Genomic DNA, 25,101 nt, shown 5'->3' with positions numbered 1-25,101 from the left:
TGAAGAGAGGGAGCCAAAGCAGAACACCCAGTTGTAGATGTGACTGGTGATAGAAGTAAAGTCAAATGCTGTAAAGAACAATATTGCATAAGAACTTGGAATGTTAGGTGCACTTGGAATGAAACAAGACAAATTGGAAGTGATCAAACAAGATATGGCAAGAGTGAACATCAACATTTTAGGAATCAGTGAACTAAAATGGACTGGAATGGGTGAATTTAACTCAGTGACCACTATATCTACTACTGTGGGCAAGAATCCCTTAGAAGAAATGGAGTAGCCCTCATAATCAATAAAAGAGTCTGAAATGCAGTACTTGGATGCAATCTCAAAAACAGAATGATCTCTGTTCATTTCCAAAGCAAACCATTCAATATCACAGTAATCCAAGTCTATGCCCAGACCAGTAAGGCTGAAGAAGCTGAAATTGAATGGTTCTATGAATACCTACAAGACCTTCTAGAATTAACACCCAAAAAAGATGTCCTTTTCATTATAGGGGACTAGAATGCAAAAGTAGGAAGTCAAGAAATACCTGGAGTAACTGGCAAATTTGGCCTTGGAGTACAAAATGAAGCAGGGCAAAGGCTAACAGAGTTTTGCCAAGAGAACACACCGGTCATAGCAAACACCCTCTTTCCACAAAACAAGAGAAGACTCTACACATGGACATCACCAGATGGTCAACACTGAAATCAGATTGATTATATTCTTTTCAAGAAGCTCCATACAGTTAGAAAGAACAAACTGGGAGCTGACTGTGGCTCAGATCATGAACCCCTTATTGCCAACTTCAGACTTAAACTGAAGAAAGTAGGGAAACCCACTAGATCATTCAGGTATGACCTTCATCAAATCCCTTATGATTATACAGTGGAAGGTAGAAATAGATTCAAGGGATTAGATCTGATAGACATAGTGCCTGAGGAACTATGGACCAAGGTTTGTGATATACTAAACAGGAGACAGGGATCAAGACCATCCGCAAGAAAAAGAAACCCAAAAAGGCAAAATGGTTGTCTGAGGAGGCCTTACAAATAGCTGTGAAAAGAAGAGAAGTAAAAGGCAAAGGAGAAAAGGAAAGATATATCCATTTGAATGCAGAGTTCCAAAGAATAGCAAGGAGAGATAAGAAAGCTTTCCACAGTGATCAGTGCAAAGAAATAGAAGAAAACTATAGAATGCGGAAGACTAGAAATCTCTTCAAGAAAATTAGAGATACCAAGGGAACATTTCATGCAAAGATGGGCTCCATAAAGGACAGAAATAGTATGGACCTAACAGAAGCAGAAGATGTTAAGAAGAGGTGGCAAGAATACATGGAAGAACTATACAAAAAAGATCTTCATGACCCAGATAATCACGATGGTGTGATCACTCACCTAGAGCCAGACATACTGGAATGAAAAGTCAAGTGGGCCTTAGAAAGCATCACTACGAACAAAGCTAGTGGAGGTGATCGAATTCCAGTTGAGCTATTGCAAATCCTAAAAGATGATGCTGTGAAGTGCTGCACTCAGTATGCCAGCAAGTTTGGAAAACTCAGCAGTGGCCACAGGACTGGCAAAGGTCAGTTTTCATTCCAATCTCAAAGAAAGGCAATGCCAAAGAATGCTCAAACTACTGCACAATTGCACTCATCTTACACACTAGCAAAGTAATGCTCAAAATCCTCCAAGCCAGGCTTCAACACTACATGAACTATCAACTTCCAGAGCAAGATGGATTTAGAAAAGGCAGAGGAACCAGAGATCAAATTGCCAACATCCACTAGATTATCAAAAAAGCAAGAGACTTCCAGAAAAACATCTATTTCTGCTTTATTGACTATGCCAAAGCCTTTGACTATGTGGATCACAACAAACTGGAAAATTCTGAAAGAGATGGGAATACCAGACCACCTGACCTGCCTCTTGAGAAATCTGTATGCAAGTCAGGAAGCAACAGTTAGAACTGGACATGGAACAACAGACTGGTTCCAAATAGGAAAAGGAGTACATGAAGGCTGTATATTGTCACCCTGCTTATTTAACATATATGCAGAGTACATCATAAGAAACGCTGGGCTGGAAAAAGCACAAGCTGGAATCAAGATTGCCGGGACAAATATCAATAACCTCAGATATGCAGATGACACCACCCTTATGGCAGAAAGTGAAGAGGAACTAAAAAACCTCTTGATGAAAGTGAAAGAGGAGAGTGAAAAAGTTGGCTTGAAGCTCAACATTCGGAAAGCTAAGATCATGGCAACTGGTCCCATTACTTCATGGGAAGTAGATGGGGAAACAGTGGAAACAGTGTCAGACTTTATTTTTTTGGGCTCCAAAATCACTGCAGGTGGTGACTGCAGCCATGAAATTAAAAGACACTTGCTCCTTGGCAGAAAAGTTATGACCAACCTAGACAGTATATTAAAAAGCAGAGACATTACTTTGCCAACAAAGGTTCATCTAGTCAAAGCTGTGGTTTTTCCAGTAGTCATGTATGGACGTGAGAGTTGGACTATAAAGAAAGCTGAGTGCCGAACAATTGATGCTTTTGAACTGTGGTGTTGCAGAAGACTCCTGAGAGTCACTTGGACTGCAAGGAGATCCAACCAGTCCATTCTGAAGGAGATCAGCCCTGGGATTTCTTTGGAAGGAATGATGCTAAAGCTGAAACTCCAATACTTTGACCACCTGATGTGAAGAACTGACTCATTGGAAAAGACCCTGATGCTGGGAAAGATTGAAGGCAGAAGGAGAAGGGGATGTCAGAGGAAGAGATGGTTGGATGGCATCACTGATTCAATGGGCATGAGTTTTAATAAACTCCAGGAGTTGGTGATGGACAGGGAGGCCTGGCATGCTGTAATCCATGGGGTCACAAAGAGTTGGACGTGACTAAGTGATTGAACTGAACTGAACTGAGAACTTGTTCTATCTGAGGACCCTAATAGGATAATGTAATTAGTTTTCTTATATATAAACTGAATGCCATATTTCTCAATATGCAGGGCAAAATCGGTCACTTGCATTAATTTGACAGATTGAGCACTCCACACCAGGAAGCCTGATTTTAATAAGTCTGGCTAGTACCTTGGCTGCTGCTGCTGCTGCTAAGTTGCTTCAGTCATGTCCGACTCCGTGCGACCCCATAGGTGGCAGCCCACCAGGCTCCCCTGTCCCTGGGACTCTCCAGGCAAGAACACTGGAGTGGGTTGCGTAAAACAGACAAGTAAAAAAATTCCCAGATGATCTCTACATTCATCCTGGTTAGGAATAATGTTCTAGTGGTTTGTAACAGAGCTTCTCAAACTTCACTGTAATTATCACAGGGGAGCTTATTAAAGTGCAAATTTTGTTTCAGTAGGCTTGGGGTGGGGCCTTAGGCCCTGAACTTCTAACAACGCTCCAGTAATTGGACAATATTCTAAGCAACAAAGGCTTATAACATGGGATGGATATCATATGGCCCCAAAGGGTCAAGCACATGAAGTAGAGAGGGCCAAATGCGGCCACGTTTTCTAGCAGAGTACATGCTCCTAAGGGGAATATTTGCTATCCGGCTCTCCTCCCCAAGTGTAAGACCTGCTGATTTGCTAGAAAAGTCAGAAATCTAGGCTTTTATGAGAAATCTGATGAAATGTTAAGTACTATGTAGGCCAGCCAAGTCCAATCACTGCACTAATCATTTTATGTGAATTTTCTCATTTGATTCTTATTACAATCCTAGAGGATAAGTACTAAAGCCATTTATCTTATAGATAAGGGAACCAAGGTAGAGAGGAGAGAGAGATTAAGTAACTTGCACAAGATCATCTGTTAAAAGTCAAGCAAAGATTCAAAAGGAGGTCTGTCTCACTCACAGCCCATATTCCTAACCCCTAAACCAATCATGCTGGTGGGTGGTTGAGCCAGACATCTCTGCTCATCCTGATACTTAGCTGGACTCTGTTAACTTTATCCTTTGAGTAATTAATTTTCTCCTTGATTTTATGTTCTCAGTTTTAATTTAGAGTGACCAACCTTCCCAGTTTGCCAGAGATTGAGGGTTACCCAAGACAAGGGACATTCAGTGTAAAATCAGGACACTCCTGAGCAAACCAAGACAGTTGGTCTCCTTAGTTTTCATTTAATGGTGTTATGTTAAAAATAACCCTATCTGATTCACTGTTACATTTGTTATAGAAATTTTAAAAAACATTATTCAATAAATAGGTCCGTCCTATGGGAAATTTCACTGTTTCCCTTGAAAAATTAGTGTAGTCTTGTCCCCCTTTTTTACTATGTGATTGACTTTGTGTCCTTTTATGCCTTACTCTATCTTTGTTATTTGCCAATCATATTTTCCTCTTAGTTACATGAATTTGTTCATAAGCAGCTCAAGCGCTTGATTAGAAAAAAAAAAACTGTACATGCACAGATGCCTTTTTGATTATCTAGAAGTCAATTCAGCATAAGAAGCTTTGATTAAGTACTAGACTAACCACAGACCTGCAGCACTAGCATACCTGGCAGTGTCTCCGTGGTTGATGTGATCAAAGACCACTTACTCCTCTCACACTTCCATGTGGGGGAACTTTCAGTGGGGATGCATCCAGCTTCACCCCCACCATGGGAAAGAACAGCCAGTTATCTGACTGGTGAGTCTAGTGGAAGAAACAGTATGCTCAACTCATTCCTCTCTCCAAGGGGGTCACCATTCTCTGCCAGGGTGCCCTTTGCTCCTCTGTACTACTGATCCACATGGACAGGTCTCCATAGGTGAGGCTTGATGATTTTCACCTTTGCCAGAGTGAGTATGTAGGTTTATCTTGAGGTCATAACATCCAAAAGACCATTTGGCTACCTACCCAGGTGGCATCAATCCCCTACTTTTCATCAGCAATAAAGCCAACCTCCTAATCTTCATTTGTCAGAATCTATACATCTCTCAGTTGGTTTGATAGGAGTGGGGAAGAGAAGACGCTATTTATCGGTCTTCTGAAACCCCAACAGTAGGTGAGTGTAACACTGAATTTATTAGACATTATATCCAAAAAGTCAAATAACAGTAGTTACCACTAAGCTTAAAGCGCAGAATGAAAAATGAAGTATTTTAGGAGGGGGCAAGCAAGTGAAAGGACAGAAAGGCAGAGTGAAAGGACATGAAGCTCACAAACATGTCAAAAACACATCTAATGTGAAACAGTTCTCTCTGAAAACAAACTGGCAGGACTCATACAGTCAAGGCTATAAGAAAGATACACACAGAATTAGGAAGGGAAGAAAAGCAATCGGGACAGGACCTGGGCCCCTGGGAGAGGATTCAGATGAAAATGGAGATTACTCAAGCAGACACCTGCCCTGGAGAGTGAGCAATTCAAGCAATAGGTCGGGTGCTCCAGTCTGGGGTCTTACAGAGGGGAGATAAGCCCCTTGGCTTGTTGGAGGACCTCTGGAACAATTAGAAGGGTTGTGGGAAGCTTAGACTGTTCATATAAGGAGTGCATACACACTGGCTAGGCCTAAGGCAGGACAGAGAGACATTTGCTCTAGGAGCAGCTGGTTTTCCACACCTCCCTCGCCATGTGCCCCAGCCGAAGCTCCAGCCTGCTCACCCCATGCCACACCATGGCACTGAATCTGAGGTGCCCATGACCAAGAAACAACTCAACTGTAGGACACAGAGGTAACCCAGTCCTGAGGTGGAGTCTGGGTGGGACGGCAGTTGCCACTGTTGGCATTTACTCAAATGGAATCTCAGAAACTGCTCAGATCTCTGACAGCAATTGCTCCACCACAACTCACCTCCTGATACACATCAAGACTCCACATGGGCCCCAGTCAGCCCTGGAGAATGGTTCCACCACAGGGCAGGGGTGGTAGAAGCTGGGGGCAGTGATCAGTTGTGAGGTACAAAGGTTACTAGCACTCGAGCCTGCATCTGAGCAAAGACACGGTTGCCTCCATAAGTAGCACATCAGACTTCTGCCTGTGCATGGACCTTACTTATTTCAGCAGCCCCCTTCTCTGGGGCAAGAGTTTTGAACAGGGAGAGGGAAAAACAGACACTTAAAAGCAGCAGAGTCAGCTCAGAAAGGAGGAGATAATAAAAATCAAAGAAGAAATAAATAGGGGCAAAAAATTAGAAAAGATCAATGAAACCAAGAGCTGTTTTTTTATAAAGATAACAAAAGGGAAGGGAAGAAGTAAAAGTCATATTTGTAGATGACATGATACTTTATATAGAAAACTCTAAATTCTCTACCTAAAACCCATTAGAACTAATAAATAGATTCAACAAGAGAACAGGATATAAGGTTAATACACAGAAGTCTATTGTTTTTCCATATACCAATAATACTATCAGAAAAAGAAAATTTTCCCTTTTAAAACCAATCTCTTTTAAAATCACATCAAAAAGAATAAAATATGTAGGAATTAACTTAACCAAGGAGGTAGAAGACCTATACTCTGAAAACTATAAAACATTTATATAAGAAATTGAAGAAGATACACAGAAATGGAAAATTATCCTGTGCTCTTGGATTGGAAGAATTAATATTGTTAAAATGGCCATACTACCCTATGCAATCTACAGATTTAATGCAATACTTATCAAAATGCTGCTGCTGCTGCTGTTGCTGCTGCTAAGTCGCTTCAGTCGTGTCCGAGTCTGTGTGACCCCATAGACCGCAGCCCACCAGGCTCCCCCGTCCCTGGGATTCTCCAGGCAAGAACACTGGAGTGGGTTGCCATTGCCTTCTCCAATGCATGAAAGTGAAAAGTGAAAGTGAAGTCGCTCAGTCGTGTCTGACTCCTAGCGACCCCATGGACTGCAGCCTACCAGGCTCCTCCATCCATGGGATTTTCCAGGCAAGAGTACTGGAGTGGGGTGCCATTGCCTTCTCTGACTTATCAAAATACCCATGACATTTTCCATTTTCCACAGAACTAGAACAAATAATCCTAAAATTTATATGGAACCACAAAAGACCCCAAATTGCCAAAGCAATCTTGAGAAAAAATAAGAACAAAGCTGGATGTATAACCCTTTTAGACTTTAAACTATACCACAGAGCTACAGAAATCAAAACAGCATGGTACTGGCAGAAAAACAGGCATGTAGATCAGTGGAATGAACAGAGAGCCCAGAAATAAACCAATGCACCTATGGTCGATTCATCTATGACAAAGAAGGCAAGAATATGCAATGGAGAGAAAAATCTCTCTTTAATAAGTGGTGCTGGGAAAACTGGGCAACTACATGTAAAAGAATGAGGTTACAACATTTCCTCACAACATATACAAAAATAAACTCAAAACAGATTAAAGGCATAAATGCAACAACTGAAACCATAAAACTCTTAGAAGACAAAATAGGCATAACATTTTTTGACATAAGTTGTAGTAACTTTTTTTAGTCTGTAGCCTAAGGCAAAAGAAATAAAAGCAAAAATAAACAAACAGAATCTAACTTAACTCCAAAGCTTTTGTGCAACAATAGAAGCCATCAGTGAAACAAAAAAACAACCTGCAGAATAGGAGAAAATATTTGCAAATGATATGACTAACAAGGGTTTAATATCTAAAATATATAAACAGTTAATATAACTCAATATCAAAAAAACAACCCAATCAAAAAATGAACAGAAGATCTTGATAGACATTTTTCCAAAGAGGACATGCAGATGACTAACAGGCACATAAAAAAGATATTCAACACTGTAATTGTCAGAGAAATGCAAATCAAAACAAAATGTGATATCACCTCACAACTGTCAGAATGGCTATCATCCAAAAGTCTACAAATAACACATGTTAGAGAGGATGTGGAATAAAGGGGCCCTTGTACACTGTCTGTGGGAATGTAAATTGGTACATTTACTGTGGAAAACCATATGTAGTTTCCTCAAAAAACTAAAAAGAGAACTACCATATGATCCAGGAATTCCACTCCTGGTTCTATACTCAGGAAAAAAAAAAAAAAAAATGAAAAGACTAATTCAAAAAAACACATGGATCCCAAAGTTCTTAACAGTACTATTTACAATAGTCAAAATATGGATGCAATCCAAGTGACCATCAACAGAAAAATGCATAAAAAGTGACACATCTATCTACCTACCTACCTACAATGGAATATTGCTGCTGCTGCTGCTGCTGCTAAGTTACTTCAATTGTGTCCAACCTTGTGCGACCCCATAGATGGCAGCCCACCAGGCTCCCCCGTCCCTGGGATTCTCAAGGCAAGAACACTGGAGTGGGGTGTCAGTTCCTTCTCCAATGCATGAAAGTGAAAAGTGAAAGTGAAGTTGCTCAGTCGTGTCCAACTCTTCGCGAGCCCGTGGACTGCAGCCTACCAGGCTCCTCCATCCATGGGATTTTCCAGGCAAGAGGACTGGAGTGGGGTGCCATTGCCTTCTCCAATGATGGAATATTATTCAGCCATAAAAAGAATGAAATTCTACCATTTACAGCAATACAAATGAACTTGGAGTATATTATACTTAAGTCAGAGAAAGAAAGACAAATACTGTATAATATCAATTCCATGTGGAATCTAAAAGATAATACAAATCAATGTATACAGCAAAACAGAAACTGACTCACACACGGAGAAAACAAATTAATGGTTCCCAGAGGGGAGAGGGAAGGGGAAGGGGTAAGTTAGTGATATGTGATGAAGAGATACAAACTACTACATGTAAAATAGATAAGCAACAAAAATATATTATATAGCACAGGGAATTCTAGACATTATCTTGTAATAACCACTAATAGAGTATAATATGCAAAAATATTGACTCACCATGCTACACACCTGAAACCAATATTGTAAATCAACCACACTTCCCCCAAAATGAGGTACTTCACACTGGAAACCTCTAATACATCTGTGAAGCAAATCCTTATCTTCAATACCACAACTGAAATCGGTCCTCAGTGTCACTAGATGTGGACCCCAATGCGTTTGAACTGTGGTGTTGGAGAAGACTCTTGAGAGTCCCTTGGACTGCAAGGAGATCCAACCAGTCCATCCTAAAGGAGATCAGTCCTGGGTGTTCACTGGAAGGACTGATGCTGAAGCTGAAACTCCAGTACTTTGGCCACCTGATGCAAAGAGCTGACTCATTTAAAAAGACCATGATGCTGGGAAAGATTGAGGGCAGGAGAAGAAGGGGACAACAGAGGATGAGATGGTTGGATGGCATCACCGACTCAATGGACATGGGTTTGGGTAAACTCCGGGAGTTGGTGATAGACAGGGAGGCCTGGCATGCTGCAGGTCATGGGGTCACAAAGAGTCAGACACGACTGAGTACTGAACTGAAGTTTTATCTGACTCTATCTTTTAGAAGCAGAATTTTAAAATTCATAACAGACCTCAGTTCATGTAGGAAAATAAAACAATATATTTGCTACTTAAAGAGAAAATGATGAATGATTCTTCTTATTTTCTTCCTGTCTGCTTACAGAAATCTCATCTGAATCATGTATTCACACATATCTATTTCCTGAGAAAGAGAGGGAATATAACATAACAGCTGAATACACTGTAATTTCTCATTATAATTACATCTTTAAAAAACTTTTTCCCAGGAAAACTGGTTTAGCATTTACTTTTGGGGTTCACTTTTGCATAAATCACATAATGTCCAATTTGGTATTTTAGAATAAATTGATTAGCAAGTTATTTTAATAATTGTAAATATTGAGGTCAGTAAAAGAAAAATTCCCAGGTTCAGATAGGCTGACAAGCATCCAAAATAATAATGTAGGATTTATTCCTTAAAGTTTATCATGTAATAAACAGAAAGTAAAATATGGTTCATATATTCACATCTATTCTATCTTAAACCTCCATAATCACAAGGTTGTTTTAGTAAAATACTAGGAATATCTAGAGCCATCAGAGGCATGTTTTCAGAAGTTAAAGGTAAATCACCATAACTTCTTTCCATTATGTCACATTAAATTCTGCTGCTGCTGCTGCTAAGTCACTTCAGTCGTGTCCGACTCTGTGCGACCCCATAGACGGCAGCCCATCAGGCTCCACCGTCCCTCGGATTCTCCAGGCAAGAACACTGGAGTGGGTTGCCAGTTCCTTCTCCAATGCATGAAAGTGAAAAGGGAAAGTGAAGTCGCTCAGTCGTGTCCGACTCTTAGCGACCCCATGGAATGCAGCCTACCAGGCTCTTAAATTCTAGTTCATTCCATATTTTCATGCTCCACTTGGCGACAGATGTACATCAGTGTGACTGACATTCACATGGAAGTAGTGTCATATCCCAGTAAAATACTCTTCTCAACCCCCACATACTGATTTCATGAGAATGAGACCCCATACACAATAAATCATCATACCCACCTGAATAAGTTTTGATTACAGTTGACAAAAAAGAAATCCCAATACTTTCTTCCTAATAAAACCTTTTTGTCCAAAGAGAAAAATACACTGCAATTTTAGAGTAGAACAAAGTTTTTACAGTCTATTTGTTAAGTGAAGAAGGTTAGTGGGAGAAGACAGCCCACACTCATTTAACTGAATTATCTGTTGTAAGTAAACTCTGTTGCTAGGTAAAAAGAGTATAGTTTGTGGAATTTCACTAAAAAAAGAAAAAAGAAAAAAGTTCCAAATCTTTATATAGAATATCAGGCTTGCATAATTCTTAAGCAATACCACGTGCTTTCATTCATAATGCGAAGAATAAATTTGAACTGCATTTTCAGTGTATTATACTAAAACTAGGGATTCCCAGATGGTGCTAATGGTAAAGAACCTGCCTGTCAATGCAGGAGATGTAAGAGAGGTGAGTTTGATCCCTGGGTTGGGAAGATCACCTGGAGGAGGATACAGCAACCTACTCCAGTATTCTTGCCTGGAGAATTCCTGGAGCCAGATGGGCTACAGTCCACAGTGTCTCAAAGAGTCGGACATGACTGAAGCAACCTAGCACGCACTCACACGTCTAAACCTGGATAATTTAAATTCCTTTATTTATTAAACAGGCACTTGATTTAGACTCTTGAGAGTCCCTTGGACTGTAAGGAGATCCAACCAGTCCATTCTGAAGGAGATCAGCCTTGGGATTTCTTTGGAAGGAATGATGCTAAAGCTGAAACTCCAGGACTTTGGCCACCTCATTCGAAGAGTTGACTCATTGGAAAAGACTCTGATGCTGGGAGGGATTGGGGGCAGGAGGAGAAGGGGATGACAGAGGATGAGATGGCTGGATGGCATCACTGACTCCATGGACGTGAGTCTGAGTGAACTCTGGGAGTTGGTGATGGACAGGGAGGCCTGGCGTGCTGCGATTCATGGGGTCGCAAACAGTCAGATACGACTGAGCAACTCAACTGAACTGAACTGATGTAAGGCAGCACGTTGGACATCAGAGAAGATTTAACAATGAATCAGAAGATAGGACCTCTGTCCTCAAAAAGGTTACATAGTTCTAAGGAAGAGTATATGGGTGTGTGTGCCTAACAATGTGAGACTGTGTATAAAATGATGTGATAGGGGACTGATACCCTTGGACATTCAGAAGAGAAGTAAAACTTTTAAAAGAGAGGAGCAGGGAAGGTTACATTGACAGGCTGGGGTTAGAATTCAACTACCATTGAAGGTACACCTGCACATTCCTGAGAAGAAATAGACTTGAGCAACATAGACAGCACTGTACCTCCTGAGCCCAAATTAGCTATATAACCTGAATAACATTTAAGGCACTACATAGAGACTGGTTATGAAGACAACTTCAGGTCAGATTCTGAAGGCCTTGAACAGCAAGTAAAGGAATGCAAATTTCATTAACAGACAGAGGAGAGCCATGGAAGCTTTTTGAGCTGGAGAGTATGTTCATCAAAGTTGTACTTTGGGGGAATAAGTTTAGGTGGCTGACAATGGCAGGAGAAGAGACAGCAGAGCAGGCATACCTGATCAGGTTCCTGCACTGATCCAGCTGAGAGGGCAGGAACAGCAAGGGAGTGATGGACATGGGAGACAGTGCAGAAGCAGAACAAACAAGATTTGAAGACTGGAAGTGGGAAGCGAGGCAAAGGGAAGAATCAATGATGACTCACATTTTAAGCCTGGATGATTGAGGAAATGGAAGTCAAGAGGAAAATCTGAGTTGAGAGGGAAGGATGAGGAAATTAGTTTGAGTTCATATCCAGATGGCAGTTAGAAATACAGGGCTAAGGAGTTAGTTCAGAATTAATAGATTATAGATTTAATAGGTAATAGGAAATATATTTTAACCTATATGAGAGCAAAAGTTGAAGCTATTTAACTTCAAAGTTTGAGTTTATAAACTCAACAAATATAACACAGACCATGTTAGACCTGTAACATAAGTAATTGAATATTTGTTTATATCCAAAAAACTGCCCGTAGTATTGGTATTTTGTACCATTGGTAAGATGCAACACTCGATCAAAAAAAAAAAAAAAAACTGACAATATACAAGTAGCTGGGAGGGGAAGTTTGTATACCAAAACTAACAAAACCACAATGATACACAGCATTCCACGAATTCATTCCTCGGAACAAATATTCACCACTGATATCTGGAAGCTAAAATACTAAGCAAATCTACTCAAATTATTTGTAGCCATTCAAACTAATTTCTCTTTTCTTCTGAAATCAACACTGCTTTCTGGATAACCATAACTACCATAACTAATAATGGCATTAGTTATTAAAAATAACGTATTTTGTAAAAGTACTAATCCCAACAATGATCTGATAGAAACATTAAAAATATGTTCTTATGTTAGCATGCTCTTAATTGACCCATCTGTGACATTCAAGGATACCTCCTTATCCTACTATATTTTGAACTGTATTACCTTTATATTGAGGTTTTAGTAAAGATTATTTTCAGCGTATTCTCCAAGCCTCACCTGGTTTGAGTTTCTCTGGAGGGCTGAGTTTCACATGTTGGTCTTCAGATGAAAGGCTCACACTGATGCCATACAGCGGATCGTCCAAGAAAGAGGGCCTTTTCAGTCTCCCGATGCCCAGAGTCTTAGACATAAAGTAGTCTTCTGCATCACTAATAACCTTGTCCTCAGAAAACTGAAGGCATTTCACATTCTCTGCTTCAAGGAGAAGAGCTGGTGACATGTGATGCCCAGTCAAGGCTTTGGTGAGAAAGTAGCCTCTGGATGTTGCACATTCTACATTCCTGGGCACATTTATGTCCTCCACTTCAGTGCTTCTAACCTTTGTTTTTGACCTGTTTAATGACTCAGAGAGACTAGATCCAGAAAGTTGGGGGAACTCAGGTATCACATCCTCAATGTCTTTCTCTTCTTGTTCTGGAGACAGTCTAACTGTGGATTTTTGTTTGAACGAGCATTCATCCAGAAGACACCTTAACTGTTCCTCAGAGAGAAGTGATGTTGAATCTAACTGATAAGACAAACCAAAAGTTTTCAGTTAGTTGAATGAGTAAACACATTTATCTTTGGTAAGCTTTCAGTAATACAATATAAATGCAAGTAACAGAAAATCCTTTACACAAAACACCCAAATAGTACAATCATTCATTTTAAGCCATTCAAAATTGCAGGGGAAATGTACAACACACTTAGAGAAGAAGCTTAGAATCAATCACACATACCAAAATCCAGGAAAAGTCCCATGACACTGATGGAAACAAATTACTGCACCAAACTAACCACTAACACTTCACATATAGTAATAACCTTGGGCTGAAATGAAGATATTAGAAAAACCCTTCAATTTTTTAAGTCTTGGGGCATCAAGCAGGGTTAGTAAGTAACCACTTCTTTGATAGAAAGCAAGAAATTCTGCCACAATATCTAGTTGGTGTTTCTCTGTTTCCTCCATTTCTGGGTGTGAACCCTATCACCACCCAATTCCTTAACTCAGGCAAACAGGGTGGATTAACCTGCCCCTGGGGATTCACCACTCCTATGTCTGTCTACAGCTTTCAGTGGACAATACTACGGAAGACAGAGAAGGAAGGGAGAGGGGGTGATGCATCCTGAGATGTGCAGTGGCTTCAGTGCTACAGGTCTAGACAGAGGCCAGGGGCATCCCAACAGCAGTGCACTCTGGGAGGAGGATTTGATCATTTATCTCTGTTTGTAAACATTATCAGGATTGATTGTTTCAAACAAGATAGTAAAGATTTCAAAACATTTTTTTTCTCTTCCAGTAATGTTCTCAGGAAACAAAATTAATCAAACAAAATTATAGAGCTATGTGTTCTACAAGAATTCAACTGAACAGCATGCCACCTGAATTGCAACAATGATTGGAAAGGAACATGATTGAAATATACTGAAAGACACTGAAAAAAATTCTCCTTCTTTAAAGAATTAGCACTGTACCTGATTTACATAGTAGATTATCTATGATAACATTAATCCTCCTTTACAGGGGAGTGAATTATCTGACAACAAGAAGTCCCCATAAGAAAACCTAATCATGACTTGTAACGACTTTAACTTTTACTTCAATAAAGTAAAACAATGTTATTGGTCTTAATCTGTAGTACACAGTAAGAATTAACCGAATATTCTGCATTTACAAAGTATTGGTGGGGAGCTATCATGGAACTAGTATAGTTAATTCCCCATAACTGTGTAATGCCTCTAATGTAGCTAACAAAAAGTAGCATGTAAAAAGAACTTCATATCGTGCTTTTAAAATATATCATGTTTTAAAATTATATTTAACTTCCATATATTAAAAACCAAGTTTCATACTGGCAAGTACCATTAAGAGTTTAAAAGTAACAAGAAATTATCTGGGAATATATTCTTAATAATCATCTGGGATTCAAAATTCAGGTATTTCACCTTAAGGCTAATGTGCATGACAAAAAAAAATAGGAGTTGTAGCTTTTCTAAAGAAAAAAAAGAGTTGTATCATATATTAGCAAATCCTACTTTTAATCACTAGACATTTCAGGTATCCAGATGTAGTACTTTATCCATTACTAGCAGCATTTCCTTCACCCAACTATGTGAAGCTAGACAGCTAGAAAATGAAAGCAGTCCTTATATGATACCAGATAACTAAAATACACCTTCAAAAACTGCTTATATAAAATTCCTTGCAATGCATAAACAATTCGCTAGGATTTAGAAATGGTCCACTGATTGTTATCCTCAGCAAACATCAAACCAAAGGCTTAACATATGAAATTTCCAGACCTTAGAATAAAATCAGTCCATCCTGGAGCAAGAGGGTGAAGGAATATGGAAGGAGGTCTCTGGGAGGAAATAAAAAAGGGGGCGGTGGAAAATTCGTAGATTATCTGATATGTTTGACCACGTCCCAAAATAATATTGATAGGATAAATGCTTAGAAGTTCCAAAGATTTATTTAGCTAGATACACAGAAAATTAAGTCAAAGGAAAAATAATTGTGAACTCTGAAAAAACAAGAAGCTATATGAAAAGAAAGGAAAGGTAGTTTTTCAGAGAGATTACAGAAAAATAAGCAAAAGAAAATAATATATTTATTAACTCTATGACAAACAAAAAAAGTTGTACAAGAAAGGATACTATACAATACTACTTACAAGCACTGAAATTGGAGCTGTGATCAAAAATCTCCCAAAAAACAAAAGCCTAGGACTAGATGGCTTCACAGGATAATTCTATCAAACATTTAGAGAAGAGCTAATGCCTCTCCTTCTAAAGCTGTTTCAAAAAACTGCAGAAGAAAGGAACACTTCCAAACTTATTCTATGAGGCCACCATTACCCTGATACCAAAACCAGACAAAGACAACACAAAAAAAGAAAACTACAGCCCAATATCACTGATGAACATAGATGCAAAAACCCTCAACAAAATTTTAGCAAACAAAATTCAGCAACACATCAAAAAGCTCATACACCATGATCAAATTGGGTTTATTCCAGGAATGCAAGGTTTCTTCAATCTACACAAATCAATCAATGTGATATACTACCTTAACAAATCAAAAGGTTAGAAACCATACCATAATCTCAACAGATGCAGAAAAAGCCTTTGACAAAATTCAGCACCCATTTATGATTAAAACTCTTCAAAAAATGGGCATAGAAGGAACCTACCTCACCATAGTAAAGGCCATATATGATAAGGCTACAGCAAACATTATTCTCAATTATGACATACTGAAAGCATTCCCCCTAAGATCAGGAACAAGACAAGGGTGTCCACTTTCACCACTATTATTCAACATAGTTCTGGAAGTCCTAGCTACAGCATTCAGAGAAGAAAAAGAAATAAAAGGAATCCAGATCAGAAAAGAAGAAGTAAAGCTCTCACTGTTTGCAGATGACATGATACTGTACATAGAAAAGCCTAAAGAAAGTATCAGAAAATTACTAGAGCTAATCAGTGAATTTAGCAAAGTTGCAGGATACAAAGTCAACAGACAGAAATCACTTGCATTTCTATATAGTAACAATGAAAAATCAGAAAGAGACATTAAAGAATCAATCCCATTCAACAAAAAGAATTAAATATCTAGGAATAAATTTACCTAAGGAGACAAAAGAACTGTACACAGAAAATTATAAGATACTGTTGGAAGAAATCAAAGATGACATAAACGGAGAGATATTCCAAGTTCCTGGGTAGGAGAATCAATATTGTGAAAATGACTATACTACCAAATGTAATCTACAGATTCAATGAGATAGATCCCTATCCAATTACCAATGACATTTTTCACAGAACTAGAACAAAAAATTTCACAATTCATATGGAAACACAAAAGACCCCATATAGCCAAAGCAGTCTTGAGAATAAAGAATGGAGCTGGAGGAATCAACATTCCTGACTTCAGATTATACTACAAAGCTACAGTCCTCAAGACACTATGGTATTGGCACAAAAACAGAAATATAGACCAATGGAATGAGATAGAAAGCCCAGAAATAAACCCATGCACCTATGGGTAGCTTATATTTGACAAAGGAGGCAAGAATACACAATGGGGCAAACAGCCTCGTCAATAAATGGTGCTGGAAAAACTGGACAACTACATGTAAAAGAATGAAATTAGAACACTTCCTAACACCATACACAAAGATAAACTCAAAATGGATTAAAGACCTAAATACAAGACCAGAAACTATAAAACTCTTAGAGGAAACACAGGCAGAACACTCAATGACATAAATCAAAGCAAGATCCTCTATGACCCACCTCCTAGAGTAAAGGAAATAAAAACAGAAGTAAACAAGTGGAACCTGATTAATGTAAAAGCTTTTGCACAGCAAAGGAAACTATAAGCAAGGTTAAAAGACAGCCCTCAGAATGGGAGAAAATAATAGCAAATGAAACATCTGACAAAGGATTAATTTCCAAAATATACAAGCAGCTCATGCAACTCAATGCCAGAAAAACAAACAACCCAATCAAAAAGTGGGAAAAAGACCTAAACAGACATTTCTGCAAAGAAGACATACAGATGGCTAACACATGAAATGATGCTCAACATCGCTCATTATTCAGTTCAGATGCAGTTCAGACGCTCAGTCGTGTTTGACTCTTTGTGACCCCATGAATCGCAGCACGCCAGGCCTCCCTGTCCATCACCAACTCCTGGAGTTCACTCAGACTCATGCCCCTCGAGTCAGTGATGCCATCCAGCCATCTCATCCTCTTTCATCCCCTTCTCCTCCTGCCCCCAATCCCTTATGCAAATCAAAACCACAATGAGATATCACCTCACACCAGTCAGAATGGCCATCATCAAAAAGTCTACAAACAATAAATGCTGGAGAGGGTGTGGAGAAAAAGGAATGCTCTTGCACTGTTGGTGGGAATGTAAATTAATAGAGAGAGCCCTTATGGAAGATGGTATGGAGATTCCTTAAAAAACTAGGAATAAAACCACCATATGACCCAGCAATCCCACTCATAGGCATATACCCTGAGGAAACCAAAATTGAAAAAGACACATGTATCCCATTGTTCACTGCAGCACTTTTTACAATAGCTAGAACATGGAAGCAACCTAGATGTCCATTGACAGATGAATGGATAAAGAAATTGTGGTACATATACACAATGGAATATAACTCAGCCATAAAAAGGAATGCATTTGAGTCAGTTCTAACGGGGTGGATGAACCTAGAACCTATTATACAGAGTGAAGTGAGTCAGAAAGACAAATATCATATTCTAACGCACATATATGGAATCTAGAAAAATAGTACTGAAGAATTTATTTACAGGGCAGCAGTGGAGAAACAGACATAGAGAATATGGACATGAAGAGAGGGGAGGAGAGGGTGAGATGTATGGAAAGAGTAACATGGAAACTTACATTATCATATGTAAAATAGATAGCCAACGGGAATTTGCTGTATGGCTCAGGAAACTCAAACAGGGGCTCTGTATCAACAGAGAGGGGTGGGATGGGGAGGGAGATGGGAGGGCATTTCAAAACATAGGGAATATATGTATACCTGTGGCTGATTCATGTTGAGGTCTGACAGAAAACAGCAAAATTCTGTAAAGCAATTATCCTTTAATAAAATATTTAAAATAAAATTAAAAATATTATACAAGGAAAAAAAAGAGCTGGTTGGAATTTCATTTTAATATTTCAAATTATTATTTTTAATTTTATTTAAAATTTTGAATAGCACTTTTATTTTTATGTTTTAAGTTACTTTAAATTTTCTCAAAGTAATAAAATGCTAAAGAAATAACTGTTTAAATGTTTAAGCAAATATGGTAGCTCCTTGTCCCCTGTGTCCCCACTCTTTAGTTTTGTTTTTCAGAGTCAACCCCTTTTAATTCCTTAGAAGTTTTCTCCTGCCATTGACTTCATACTGTTTCTTAATAGTTTTCTTTCCTAATTGATCAGTTTTGTGTCAATACCTCACATTTCATATCAATCATACAATGCTACTGTATTATTACAGTAGCATCGTATTATTACATCAATTATAATTGTAATAATTGTAATAATTATTACATCAATTATATGCTGACTTATTTTAACAGTAGCCAAAGATTGAACTTTGTTACTTCAAATATCCCTTCTCTTTCCTACCATTTTACCAAAACAGTCAAATCACAATTTTTGGTTACCCTGGTCATCACTATTTATATTAAGACTTGTGTTTCCTATTAATTTTCTGTTTTGATGATCTGTCTCTTGGTGCGAGTGGGGTGTGAAAGTCTCCTACTATTATTGTGTTACTGTCAATTTCTCATTTTATGTCTGTTGGTGTTTGTCTTATGTCAACCAGCTATATCTTTGGGTATCAGAAGCCTATCCAGATTTCAAGGAGCCTGAAATTTATATAATCTTGTAGCAGGGGAAAGGTACTTCTTTAAGAAAAACAATACAAAAATACAAATAGAAAATAGGTACAAGAGTGAGTTTCTTTTCTTTAGAATGTGAAAAGATCACAGCAACTTAATGGAGGCTTGGAAAATCAAGTTCATCTCTTATGTTATCTCTTTAGATCATTTACCAAAAATGCTCATATAGAAATGTTTCCTGATTACAATCTAGCTTCCTCTCCCCACTCAAGGTTCATACAAGAAAGGGGCTCTGGAGCTTAAGCCTCACTGGGTCCATAGTACATTTACTCCTGAGTGCTCCAAGATAAAGCACAGAAATGTGGAGGAGGGCATGGCTATCCACTCCAGTATTCTTGCCTGGAGAATCCCATGGACAGAGAAGCTTGACAGGCTACAGTCAACAGGGTTGCAAAGAGTTGGACATGACTGAAGTAACTAAGCACGTGCATATACAAATACACACACACACACACAAATACACAAATACACACACACACAAATACACACAGATAAATAAGCTCAACTACAATCACCCTGATCCTCTGGGAGAAGCAGTTTGATGGGAAAGAAAACCTAGAAGACTAGAACTTGGGCTTTAGTCAAAGCTTTCCCACCTTGTTCATGTCACTTAAGGACCCATTTCATGCAGCTATGAAATAGGGAACTGAAGAACTCTGCATTAACTTTCAGCTACAAAAGTGCTTTCTGTGAATAACTACTCCAAAATTAAAAACAAATATGAGATGTTCAATTGTACCTCAGAATATGACCTGGATAGAATTTATGAAGACAAAATATCACAAAAAGAGAACTTGTATTTCTTGAATTTCTTCACAATACCAATCTTGAACTCAAAAAATAATGAAAAATCCTCTAGTCTCAAAACATTATAAGTAAAAGTGAACCAAGTATATTAAGCCTGCAGATTAAATTAAATTCATCACAGTGTTTCGTAGTGGTAATTATATCAGACACAACACAAGCCATCACAAGCCATCTTTCTCATCTTTTGATTCTCTGCAGAACCTTGCCCACGATCTAAGCTCAGTAAATCAGTACTGTGGGAATCAAATGAATTAAGGCTGCTGAGTTTTTGAAATGGCTAAGTACTACATTAATATAAGTTATTTACAAATGCTGAATGGGACTAAACTGGGTCTTATAACAAATATCCCTGATGACCCTTGATAGTGCAGGGGCCATAATCCATATCCTTCATCCAGTTTGCTTTGAAACTCTGACCTAATGAGCTCCATTAGCTGAATGACTCACTGTGCAAGCACAGTCAAGTAACCATCTGTTCAAGTCCTCACCTCAAAGTATTCATCTTTCATGCCAGCTCTAATTTTCCAGTATTTCATAAACAAGTTATTTATTCATGCTATTCCTGTCCTTTATGAAATTCACCATAGAGCATTTCAGTCTTCATTTTTCCAGACCAGAGCCCAATCTATTTTCTCTCCTTCTATGAAAGCCCCTCTTTTCCCATCCTCATTTTAGTAACCTTTTTATGGATCTTCTTTCTTGTTTTAGTCAAAACAGACACACTCCAGAGTCAATGAGTAAATGTATTCGATTTTCTCCTTAGAAAAAAAATACTACAGACCACTTGTGGTCTTAGTTCTCACGCATCTTGCTGGTCTTGTTGGCACCCCAGGTGATGTCTTACAGAATAATAACCAGCATTCACTAAGCACCTACTTTGGGCCAATACTGCCCTATGCACCTTACATGTATCAATTCCTTAAATCTTCATAACAAATCTATGTAGATACTATTGCTATTCCCATTTTATAGATGAAGAACTAAAGCAATAAGAAATTAAGAAAACTGTCCTTGGGCATACAACTAGTAAGTAGTGGAACTTGAATCCAAGTAGTTTGGGTCCGCCTACATATTTAACTACCAGGCTACACAGCCTCTCACTATAAATGAGTTCTCCCTCTACCATTCTCTACATGTCCTTTTCCAAACTGAGCTTCATTCTTCAGTCCATTCCCTCAGATATTAAAAACTCTTCCTGTAGATTATTTCACTTAACTTTGGACTTTATTTCCCACACTAGCTTAGTATCTTTCCCAGATTTATACAGTGTCCTCTCCTTCAGTTCATTTCAGGGAGGAAAAAAAAAAGACAACCTCAGCTCCATTCCCAGGGTGCCCACTGTTTACACTTCTCCACCCATACAAACACCAGTTTGATGTAGGAGCTCAATCTGATGGGGAGTGCAACTTGTAATTGCTGGAGAGGGATCACAGACTGTGGATTACCTCACCCTCATCCCTGCCTCCCATACTATGCTCTGTAACTGGATTTCCCCAGCCATAAAAATCTCTACTCATTTCACACTGGATTTATTGACAAGGCAATCAAGATTACATCTCTGGTGCAGATAACCAGAAAGTCAAGCATTATAAACTAGCAAAGGCAATTTTGTCCTTTGATGTAAGCTTATGTCTGATGTGCATTTTCCCGCCCACAATGTTAAGTTCCTGAAGACACACCCTATAAAGCCAATACAATGATCACAAATGAGAAAAGGGTGGAAAACTGGAACATCCTAAATGATTAACAGCAAGAGTATGGATGTAAACAGCTTTAAATGACATCAAGTTCTACTTTAAAAGAAGCAACTAGAAAACATTCCACCTTTTGCTTAATTACCAATATATAAGTTTACAACTCTTTGTTGCAGCCATTGCTGGCAACACCTAAGTAGTGGTGTAATCAAAGGTTTTTAGCCACAAGGAACAGAAATCCTTATCTCAAAAAAACAAGGTAGGGAATGATGAACTAATCCTTTAGCTTTTGCTTGCCTGGAAAACTCTTTATTCAGGCAGTAGAGGTGAGTATTGATGAAAGATCTAAGAAGTCATCTCATGGATGGTTTGCTGAAGTCATCAACAAGCAGGAAATGAACTATCAACAGGCCTCTTGGGGTCTGGAGCTGAGAAGCCCCCAGGAACCAAAGTCATCTTCTTCATCTTGTTCTCTTACTAAGTCCCTGTGGTCTCAACTGCTTGTTCGATCCAACCTCCTCTCTCCAAATGAGCTTTCTCTGTTTATTAATGGTTTCTGCTCTCTCACAACCTCAGTTTGACCAGGTAGCATGAATTAACTCTTGCCTGCACTCGACATGATGTTGAGTCTAACACCCACCAATGACTGACCATGGTCTTTATGTCCATTAGCTCAAATTTTTAAGCAAGATAACTGAGTTGGTCATTGACCAGGTGACAGACTGACCCATGTCAGTTTCAAGTGTTCAACCACTCGTCCAATCACCTGTGGTGAGGGTCACATGGTATGAACTTGGCCATTCAAGTCCATGTTTTGGGGTAAGGGGTATTTCCCAAAGAAGAAGGCATGAGCAGAGAGGGATCTATTGATCATTGTGCAACTTTTGAAATTGCTATTAAGTAAATAAACAATAGAAGGGACCTGACATTTAATAAAGTATAAAGGATTAAGAATCAAGGTGTTGCTGAACTTCACCAATCTCATTCAGTCTGAGCATTCATTGAATAGCTCACTGAGATATAAAAGCAGAATTACTTGTCAGAAAATAATCACTTGGGATAGAATAGTAAGACTTATAGTTGGACTACAGAACAGCATTTGCAAGTTGACATACCACCAATCTGCTCACATAGGCTCAATAGAGTTATATCACTAGTTGAGGCTCTTAAGAGTAAAGTCTAAAAAAATGGTGAGGGTAAGTGATTAGTATTCTGTTTAATGTCTGCATCAACCAGGATGCAGTGCCAAGGAATTCACAGAAGGAATGAACTTATTCATCACCCCATTCCAGTACTCTTGCCTGGAAAATCCCATGGACGGAGGAGCCTGGTAGGCTGCAGTCCACGGGGTCGCAGAGTCACACATGACTGAGCGACTTCCCTTTCCCTTTCCCCTTAGCTCCTTTCCTCTTTCTCCTATTCCTCCCTCTTTCTCTCTTACACTGAGACTGCCCCAACTGCATAGAGGCAAGTCTGGCAGGTACAACACTCTTCAGGAGGTCACAAAGGTCCTGGGGACCAAGCAAGATCTGGCATATTTTCACCCAGAATACTCAGAAGTAGTCCGGCCAGAAGAGAATCTGAACTCTAGTTAAAAGGAAAGCAAAGGTCATTGCCAGAGAAACTATGTAAAACATTAGGAATGAGGGCTGAGGCAAGGTTGTAAACAGGAAAATGAGTCAGCCCTCAGGTCAGAAGCCGGAGAATCTGTGGACAGAATAACACAGAGAGTGAAACAGGTCAAGACAAGTGGTTCCGAAGTGAGTTCATGAATGTTGCAGTGGTGTTGGAAGCCTGATTTGACGCAAGGCCTGCATGTCAAAGGAACTATGTAGCACAGGACACTGCCCTTGCCCAGGCCACCTATCTTCCCCAAATGGCTGGGCGAGGCAGGGCCTGAGAGGGTTTGCCTGATGTGTTTGCTCGATGAAAGGCTGCTGTGCCCCTGAGCGCTCAGTGATGGTTTTTTCCCAGCCTTGGTACCAGAGCTGCTCTCCATGAAATCAGGCTTTCTGTTTCTAAGAGGATGAGAAGGGTGGGATGCCAGCAGAATCCCAGTGTATAAAGGAAGGGTGGGCATGGATGGGAGGAGCTAGAACCAAGGTATGGGATTCTCCATTCCTCCAATTTGAAAAGGGGCCAGGAACTGAGCTTTAGTTGGGGACATAGTCAGAAGGGTGCAGATGGAGAGCTAGATCGACTTCACAACTTTGGTTCATAAAACAATGATGGGGAAAGGGAGCTCTCATCTTTCCATTCTGGGGGAAAACTATCATTTTAGGATTGTCAGCAGTTGCTATTTTCTAGGATAGAAACAGTAGATCCACGTCAATCAGATTCCCTTTGCACTGAGCAAGACATTGGAATGGCCCCTCTTTAACACATCTGTCACTTTCTTTGCAGAAACAAGGCTTGGGATACAACTCCACAGCTGGAAAGAGCCTGGCACTCCTGCCCTACATTTTCCCAGCAAAACAAAGCTTAACCAGGACGTTGTTGGCAATGAGGTGGACAAGCCTGCACACAACGCATTTTTTTCTGGTCATAGGGGGCTGGACCACCCACCCACTCCCCACTCCCTGGAGAAATAAATCCTGCATGTCACTTTTAAAACAACCATGTCTCACTGCTAGGCAAGATTGCTGATTTATTGCACAGTAACAGTTGTGAAAATCATTTGCATGGTTTTCTCTACTCTCAGTTTGAAGTTTATCTTTACTATGTAGAGATAAGTTGGGTCAGAGGAGGTCATGATGGGGTCAGAAGTCAAGACGGCCACTACCTACTTAAATGCTTAAATGTGGGCCAGAGTCCAGATCAAGCCTCACCCTTTTGTCAGAGGTCAGCTGGGACTTGAGTCAAGTTAGAGAAATTTGGTATCATCAAAATAGATAACCAATAAGGACCTACTATATAGCACAGGGAACTCTGCTCAATACTCTGTAATAACCTAAATGGAAAAAGAATAGATGCATGCATAACTGAATTACTTTGATGAAACCTGTACATGTGAAACTAACATTGTTAATCAACTCTGCTGCTGCTAAGTCGCTTCAGTCGTGTCCGACTCTGTGCGACCCCATAGACGGCAGCCCACCAGGCTCCCCCGTCCCTGGGATTCTTCAGGCAAGAACACTGGAGTGCGTTGCCATTTCCTTCTCCAATGCATGAAAGTGAAAAGTGAAAGTGAAGTTGCTCAGTCGTGTCTGACTCTTAGCGACCCCATGGACTGCAGCCTACCAGGCTCCTCCGTCCATGGATTTTCCAGGCAAGAGTACTGGAGTGGGGTGCCATAACTCCAATGAAAAAAAAAA

At 39.5% G+C, this 25,101-nt stretch overlaps 1 protein-coding gene across 1 annotated transcript in view; it reads right to left on the bottom strand.

Annotated features, from left to right (window-relative positions):
* Positions 1–25,101, bottom strand: part of FSIP1 (fibrous sheath interacting protein 1) — a 212,342-nt gene that overhangs the window by 8,997 nt on the left and 178,244 nt on the right. The window contains exon 11 of the mRNA XM_005888930.2: positions 12,873–13,383. Within this exon, the coding sequence (XP_005888992.1) occupies positions 12,873–13,383 (511 nt within the window). The remainder of the gene's footprint in view (positions 1–12,872; positions 13,384–25,101) is intronic.

This window comes from Bos mutus, chromosome 10 (assembly GCF_027580195.1).
Source record: "Bos mutus isolate GX-2022 chromosome 10, NWIPB_WYAK_1.1, whole genome shotgun sequence".
Classification (NCBI taxonomy): Eukaryota; Metazoa; Chordata; class Mammalia; order Artiodactyla; family Bovidae; genus Bos; species Bos mutus.
Note: the sequence above shows the minus strand (reverse complement) of the source record. Positions and strands in the feature narration are given on the sequence as shown.